At 51.7% G+C, this 8,239-nt stretch overlaps 1 protein-coding gene across 1 annotated transcript; it reads left to right on the forward strand.

The window, feature by feature from the left end:
• Nucleotides 1-1,220: 1,220 nt before the first annotated feature.
• On the forward strand, nucleotides 1,221-2,835 carry LOC119275494 (BOI-related E3 ubiquitin-protein ligase 1-like). The gene is made up of 3 exons (XM_037556352.1): nucleotides 1,221-1,596; nucleotides 1,693-1,973; nucleotides 2,076-2,835. The coding sequence occupies exons 1-3, from the start codon at nucleotides 1,461-1,463 to the stop codon at nucleotides 2,631-2,633; spliced, it is 975 nt and encodes a 324-aa protein (XP_037412249.1). The 5' UTR covers nucleotides 1,221-1,460; the 3' UTR covers nucleotides 2,634-2,835.
• The last annotated feature ends 5,404 nt before the right edge of the window (nucleotides 2,836-8,239 follow it).

Consider the following 8,239-nt stretch of genomic DNA (forward strand, 5'->3'; position numbering starts at 1 on the left):
TTCCCAAACCAGAAACTAAGTTTTCGGCAACTTTGGAGGGCACGACATGTTTCTTACCTTGAATTTTTGCACCGGATTCAAGGCGAATTGAATCAAATAAATCTGACTAAATCCAATGAAACTAATCTAGAATTGGTTTTGAAATTTCCAAACCCTAGGAGTCTCACCTTGACCAGCACGGCATGCCGCATCGAGAGGAGGAACTCGCGACGGTGGCTGAAAAGGGAAAAAGGAAAATGGTAGTAGCAATACGTCTCTCCTCCTTTCGCGCATCTCGAGACGTGGCACCCCCTGTGCCACGGTCCCTTGCGTGCGCCGAGGCTACAGCGAACGCGGAGCGCACGGAGCGATGCTTTTGAGGCCGGTGCGGTGCCGTGCGTGCCCCCGAATCCAATACTCAACTCGCTGCCTGCCTACCCGCCTGCATTTCCTGCTTGGGAGCCGGAACACCATCGATGCTGCCGCCTGGGCTTTGTTTTCATTTCCACCGCACCCCTGACTGCTGCGTGCAGCGCAGAGGAGGAGAAGCCTCCGTCAAACCGACGTTTCTTTCTCCCTCCCCCTCTCTCCCTGTTGTCATGTGGGTGCAGTGCAACGTCTCTTTCCTCTCGGCCCGTACGCCGAAAGCCCACGGCTACAGATAGCTAGATTGATGCCCCCCGCTTGAGGCTTGACCAAACGAACAAATGAGCAGAATAAAAAAGACACGAGAGTCAAGAGAGGCCAGCATCCGATGCCTATAGGACCCGCCGTCGTGGTACTGTTGGGAGTCCTTGCAGTAGATTTACTGACTTGGGCAGAGGACCGAGGAACAGCGTCCAAATGTCCGATTAATACGGCGCGAGAACGACCGGGTTAGTGATTAATCTACGTGCAATGTGCCGATGGCCATCTGATGCGTGTAGATCCATCCAACAGCACAATAACGAAGGAAAGCGGTTAAAACATTTGGTTCGAGCTGGTGGGTTTTGGACGGGGGATCCTTCAAGGCGTGCATGCAGATGCAGCTGTGGGGTGGGGTGGGTGGTGCACGTAGGGAAAGCCGGGCACGACGGCGAGGCTGACGTTGCCATCACGGGAGAGAGCGAGAGAAAAGAGGAGCAAAAGCGGACAGCAGGCAGCCCACGCCCACGCCACCCTGATAAGACGAGAGGGACGGTGGAAGGAACAGTTGAGTCGCGTTGCGTTTGCGTTGCCCACCCCCCGCCGCAACTCTCTCATCCGTCGCATCCCCGCCCGCCCGCCCGCCCGCCTCCTACCGCCATCCCATCCAACTCCTCCCCGCACACGCGCTTCGCGCCTCAAATAGCACGGGCAATGGCAGCGGCGCGGCCCTGTTGCAGCCGCAGCAGCCACCGGCAACCACGCCTCCTCGTCCTCGCCCTCACCGCCTGCGCGTCGCCGGCGCCGCTGCTGCTTTAGCCGTCCTCGACTTCCGCTCCGAGGTGATCGCCGCCCGGATGGGTGATCTGGGCGTCCGGGTTGTGGGCAGGGGCTGCGCCGCGCCCATGGAGCCGCGCAAGGAGATGGCGCCGCCGCCGCCGGAGCAGCAGCAGCATCCTCCCCTCTTCATGGATTTCTCCCGGCGAGATGGAGGTAATTGAAACATCGCGTGCTGCTTGATTACCTTCTCGTTCTCGATGGCGGTTGTGATTGAGGCGATTAACTAACGCACATCTTGGGTCGACGCAGTCGCAGACGGAGGCAACGGGCGGAAGCGGCCGCGCGAGGCCGTGGCGCCGCCGGCACGCCTCTTCTCCCTGCAGGCGCCGCAGGGTTCCCCGGGGCACAAGGTGATACACCTGGCGCAGCTGCACCGGCGGCCTGCGGCGACGGGCCTGCGGCTCGACTTCGACGAGGGAGTCTCGGAGCACGCGGCGTGCACGTCGTCGACGTCGTCCCTTCTCCCCGGCGAGCTCGCCGCTCAGTGCGGGCGGTACAACAACGAGATCGACCGGCTGCTCCAGGAACACGTGAGGATCCGCGCGCTTGCTTGATTGTTTCTGCCCTGCCATCGATCGTCGATCTGCATGCCAATTGTTGTGATTGATGGTGAGTTCGTTTTTTCTCTGTAGACGGAGAGACTCCGGCTTGCGCTGGCCGACACGAGGCGTCGGCAGAACCGGTCGCTGCTGGGCGCCGCAGAGGCGCTGGCCGCGCGGCGGGTCAGGGAGATGGAGGCGGAGGCCTTCAAGGCGGCGCGGCGCGGCGTCGAGCTGGAGGAGCGGCTGGCGCGGCTGAGGGCGGAGGCAGCGTCGTGGCAAGCCAAGGCAATGTCCGACCAGTCCACAGCGGCGGCGCTCCACGCGCAGCTGCAGCAGGCAGCGGCCACAGCGCAGGCGAGGAGCGGCAAGGCCGCCTTGGACGACGACGGCGCGGCAGGCGCGGCGGACGACGCCGAGTCCGGCTTCGTCGACCCGGACAGGGTGGTGGAGGTGGCGGCCCCGCCGCCGGCGGCCAGGCCGTGCCGCGCGTGCCGGCTCCGGCCGGCCACCACCGTGCTGCTCCCGTGCAGGCACCTCTGCGTGTGCGCCGCGTGCGATCCCGGCGCCTCGGCCTCCCTCGCCGCCGCCGCGGCCTGCCCCGCGTGCCGCTGCCCCGTCACCGGCACCGTGCAGGTCTTCTTCGCGTGAAACGGGTCCGCCGCCGGATCATGAAATCAGAGCCGCCATGGAAAAGCTGTAGTAGATCAGATCAGACAGGGTGCATAATTCCTTCCCTCTCTTTTCTCCCGTGCCAGTGGGCTGGACCGATCCCATCCCTCCATGATCGCTTCACCTCTTCTGCTGGTGATCTAGTAAATCTTTTACTACTAATTTGATGATTTGAATCTTGCGTGCGTGACAGTTTTTACTGCTGGCAACGCGTTGATTGGGCGAATTTTGTTACCGCGCACGGCACGGCTAGGCCTGCGGCGCAGTTGGGGCAGTTGCCGCCTCGGGAGCGAAGCGAGGCGGTTAATTGGTTGGAGCAGGGCGTGGGCGTGGGGACGAGGGGTGGGTGGGCGGGCGGGCAGGAGGAAGTGGCGGGAAACGCGGCGGGCGAACACGCGCGCCCGTGGCCGTACGCGCGATCCCGATCCGACGTACCGGAGCGGGGGTCACGGCAGGGCTGTCGGTTGCTCGCACGCCGTGTTCCGGCTTTGATCATCACGGTTCTGCTGCACTGGACACGGACAGGCTAGGTCCTCGCGCGGCCCCAGAGATGGAGGTGAACGCATGTTCACGGATAAAACTACTTGCAGTAAATTTTTATTTTTATTTGCGGGTACACTACTTGCAGTGAAATCTCACTCCAGCTGGACTCACCACACCGGAACGCTATCCGGTACACTTGGCCTTGTGGTGCTACCGGTGCACCAGCCATCCAGATTCACTATACGAGTGCTTAAAAATACACGTAAGATATATCTACCATGTCACAGGGAATTTTTAAAAATGAATTACAGCTTGAGAAAAAAAACTACAAAGTCAGCAGTTGCCATGCTAATGGGCCAAATTTATGGCCCAAACTAACAAAAGTTCTATTCATAAGAATATTTGAATTTTACCAATGGGCCAAATTTATGGCCAATCTAAAAGGAGTACTATTCATAAGAATATTTGTTTTTTTTGTTTCTAGAGTTGTAGGTCTAATTTATTTTTGGTGAAATGGTAGATGTATGCCCCGCACGTTGTTGCGGGAATATTTTGCAATACATTTCTAAGATATTAATAATTTTATAGAAATAAGAATATTCAGAGAAATAATATGTGAGCTAAAACTAAAAATACATATTGTTATTTGTGTTTGATTATTGTATTTTTGCAAAATATTTATTAAATATATCATGCATGTTTGCATGTTGAAGTTAATCTTTTCCTATGACTCATTGAATGTTGAAGTGGGTCTTTTCTAATGCATGTTGCTTGATGAGGTGTCATGCTTGCATGTTGAGAGAAATAGGTTAGTGGGGGCTAGCTATTTAGATATAGAAGATATGTGCAAAATTGTTTTCAGATTTTTTAAATACTTAATGTGCGTTTTGTGCGATTGGTGCACCAGTAGCACCGCAAGGCTGGGTGCACCGGATACATTTCCTCACTAGTGCTCACATCCTCTCCATTTTCATCATTGGCACCATTGTCACCCATGCATTCATTGTCGCCATTGGCACCATTGTCACCCGGCATTCATGGTTGCCATTGGCACAATTGTGACCCATGGCTTCCATGCCTCCTCCCATGTCACCTATGCCTTCTCCCATGGCACTAATGAAGCCAACCATAGATCTCATCGGCAACACTTGATCGTGACAAAGCTTCAAGTATGCTCTTGCCTTCACATTAAGACCACTTGTGTCCATGAACATGTTTTTTGTCATTTTCAATGCTCTTGATTCTTTTTTCCATGCCACCAACCTCCGCCTTCCCCCTTGGCCCCCGTGCTCCTCTCTCGACAACCGTCCTCCTTTCATTGGCCTCGCTCCTCTCCTCCATTTCTTTGGCCTTCAATATTTTCTTTCTTCGACCATCTCCTTTCTTATAGTCATGATGGTGTCCAATAATTCCTCGTCATTATCTCATCCAGGGGCGGAGCCAGGATTTGGGTATGGGGGGGCCAATCCGGCAAAAAAAATGTCGAGTGGTAAACTAATGATGTGGCAATTCGATGAAATAAAAACCTACTTATATTTGCATTAGTTTTCATTTATATTCTACAACTGTCAGTAAGATCGAGAATGATTTAATCGCAAACTAAAAACAATATAAGAACTTGGCATCAAAGATAACATCTATAAGATGAGAACTGAGAGATTAATTTCAATAGCCATTGGTGCTAACCGTCGAGACACACATGAGCTGCCTACATGATTTCCCCTCGAGACACGGCTTTGCGTGATTTAATATGAATCGAATCCAATCGAGAGAGGATGCGTCACGCCGTCGCCACCATTAGAGCAGAGGCGAGCGAACGGCAATGTCATGGAACATCGGCGACTAATTTTCTGCGCACTAATCCCACGTATTCGCTAATTAGGGTAGAACGCAGCGCACAGTCAGGGACTAGAGCCAACCGGCCGGGCCGTTCCTAGTGGGTTGTTCACATGGGCTTGTTCTTTGTTTTTCCCAATACTCATGTTGAGAGGTAGCCACATAAGGGGGGCAAATACATGTGTATGTTCGTTTTATCGCTAATTGCATGCTAGCTGTTCCATGTTCGCTCGATCGTTAGGGGGGGCCAGGCCCCTGCGCCCCCTTGGCTCCGCCACTGATCTCCTCCCTTCTTCAATTTCTCCTTACCGTCTTTTCTTTCACCTGACCTCTTCTTAGGAGCAACCGAGTTGGGAGTGAGCCTTCTTTCCCCATCCTCGCCACTTGATGCATCGCCCCCGTCGTCGTCATCATCATCATATTCACCTTGTGTTGCCTCTCCAACCAAACTCTTCTTCTTGGAAGGAACATCATTGTTCTCGCGGCTCTTCCACTTCTCATTTTTGAATCTCCATGCAACAATGGTGCAAAATGAATGCTTTGCCTTTCCCCCTCGGTCCTTGAACAATTATTAAGCAATGTTGAGCTACATACCACAAGTGATAAAAGAAGTTAGCCACCAATCCGCAAAAGGCTATCATCTCCTACTAGATAAATCCCTAAGAGTTGAAGAAAATAATTGATGTATTTGGACAAATAATCACCCTATCTTTGGCATTTGTAGCACTTGGGTTCGTGCTGAATTGTGCCAAGCAAGACGACCACTTTTGACACTCCCACGATACAGTTGCCCGTCGATGTCGGTGGCGAAGCTTGCGATCGATAGATGGCACTAGTGTTGCACGCTCGAAGTACTCATAGATATTGTTCCAATTAGTTGGCATTGGTTGCTCAACACTGGTGACCGGTGAAGGAAATATGCCCTAGAGGCAATAATAAAGTTATTTTTATTTCCTTATAATCATGATAAATGTTTATTATTCATGCTAGAATTGTATTAACCGGAAACATAATACATGTGTGAATAAATAGACAAAACAAAGTGTCACTAGTATGCCTCTACTTGACTAGCTCGTTAATCAAAGATGGTTATGTTTCCTAACCATGAACAATGAGTTGTTATTTGATTAACGAGGTCACATCATTAGTTGAATGATCTGATTGACATGACCCATTCCATTAGCTTAGCACCCGATCGTTTAGTATGTTGCTATTGCTTTCTTCATGACATATACATGTTCCTATAACTATGAGATTATGCAACTCCCGTTTACCGGAGGAACACTTTGGGTACTACCAAACGTCACAACGTAACTGGGTGATTATAAAGGAGTACTACAGGTGTCTCCAATGGTACATGTTGGGTTGGCGTATTTCGAGATTAGGTTTTGTCACTCCGATTGTCGGAGAGGTATCTCTGGGCCCTCTCGGTAATGCACATCACATAAGCCTTGCAAGCATTACAACTAATATGGTAGTTGTGAGATGATGTATTATGGAACGAGTAAAGAAACTTGCCGGTAATGAGATTGAACTAGGTATTAGATACCGACGATCGAATCTCGGGCAAGTAACATACCAATGACAAAGGGAACAACGTATGTTGTTATGCGGTCTGACCGATAAAGATCTTCGTAGAATATGTAGGAGCCAATATGGGCATCCAGGTCCCGCTATTGGTTATTGACCGGAGACGTGTCTCGGTCATGTCTACATTGTTCTCGAACCATAGGGTCCGCACGCTTAACGTTACGATGACAGTTATTATGAGTTTATGCATTTTGATGTACCGAAGGTTGTTCGGAGTCCCGGATGTGATCACAGACATGACAAGGAGTCTCGAAATGGTCGAGACATAAAGATTGATATATTGGAAGCCTATGTTTGGACATCGGAAGTGTTCCGGGTGAAATCAGGATTTTACCGGATTACCAGGAGGTTACCGGAACCCCCCGGGAGTCATATGGGCCTTATTGGGCCTTAGTGGAAAGGTGAAAGGGCTGCCCATAAGGGTTGCGCGCCTCCCCCCCTCCCCTAGTCCTATTAGGACTAGGAGAGGTGGCCGGCCACCCCTCTCCCTCTTTCCCCCTTGGGAATCCTAGTTGGAATAGGATTGGGGGGGGGAGTCCTACTCCCGGTAGGAGTAGGACTCCTCCTGCGCCCTCCTCCTGGCCGGCGCACCTCTCCCCCTTGGCTCCTTTATATACGGAGGCAGGGGACACCTTTAGACACACAAGTTGATCATTGAGATCGTTCCTTAGCCGTGTGCGGTGCCCCCTGCCACCATATTCCACCTCGATCATATCGTTGTAGTGCTTAGGCGAAGCCCTGCGTCGGTAATACATCAAGATCGTCACCACGCCGTCGTGCTGATGGAACTCCTCCCCAAAGCTTTGCTGGATCGGAGCCCGGGGATCGTCATCGAACTGTACGTGTGCTAAGAACTCGGAGGTGCCGGAGTAACGGTGCTTGGATCGGTTGGATCGGGAAGAAGACGTATGACTACTTCCTCTATGTTGTGTCAACGCTTCCGTTGCGATCTACAAGGGTACGTAGATCATACTCTCCCCTCGTTGCTATGCATCACCATGATCTTGCGTGTGCGTAGGAAAATTTTGAAATTACTACATTCCCCAACAGTGGCATCCGAGCCTAGGTTTTATGGTTTGATGTTATTTGCACGAGTAGAACACAAGTGAGTTGTGGACGATACAAGTCATACTGCCTACCAGCATGTCATACTTTGGTTCGGCGGTATTGTTGGACGAGACGACCCGGACCAACCTTACGCGTACGCTTACGCGAGACTGGTTCCCTCGACGTGCTTTGCACATAGATGGCTTGCGGGCGACTGTCTCTCCAACTTTAGTTGAACCGAGTGTGGCTACGCCCGGTCCTTGCGAAGGTTAAAACGGAGTCTATTTGACAAACTATCGTTGTGGTTTTGATGCGTAGGTGAGATTGGTTCTTGCTTAAGCCCATAGCAGCCACGTAAAACTTGCAACAACAAAGTAGAGGACGTCTAACTTGTTTTTGCAGGGCATGTTGTGATGTGATAAGGTCAAGACATGATGTTGAATTTTATTGCATGAGATGATCATGTTTTGTAACCGAGTTATCGGCAACTGGCAGGAGCCATATGGTTGTCGTTTTATTGTATGCAATGCAATCGCGATGTAATGCTTTACTTTATCACTAAACGGTAGCGATAGTCGTGGAAGCATAAGATTGGCGAGACGACAATGATGCTACGATGAAGATCAAGG

The sequence above is a fragment of the Triticum dicoccoides genome, chromosome 1A, assembly GCF_002162155.2.
Source record: "Triticum dicoccoides isolate Atlit2015 ecotype Zavitan chromosome 1A, WEW_v2.0, whole genome shotgun sequence".
Taxonomy (NCBI): domain Eukaryota; kingdom Viridiplantae; phylum Streptophyta; class Magnoliopsida; order Poales; family Poaceae; genus Triticum; species Triticum dicoccoides.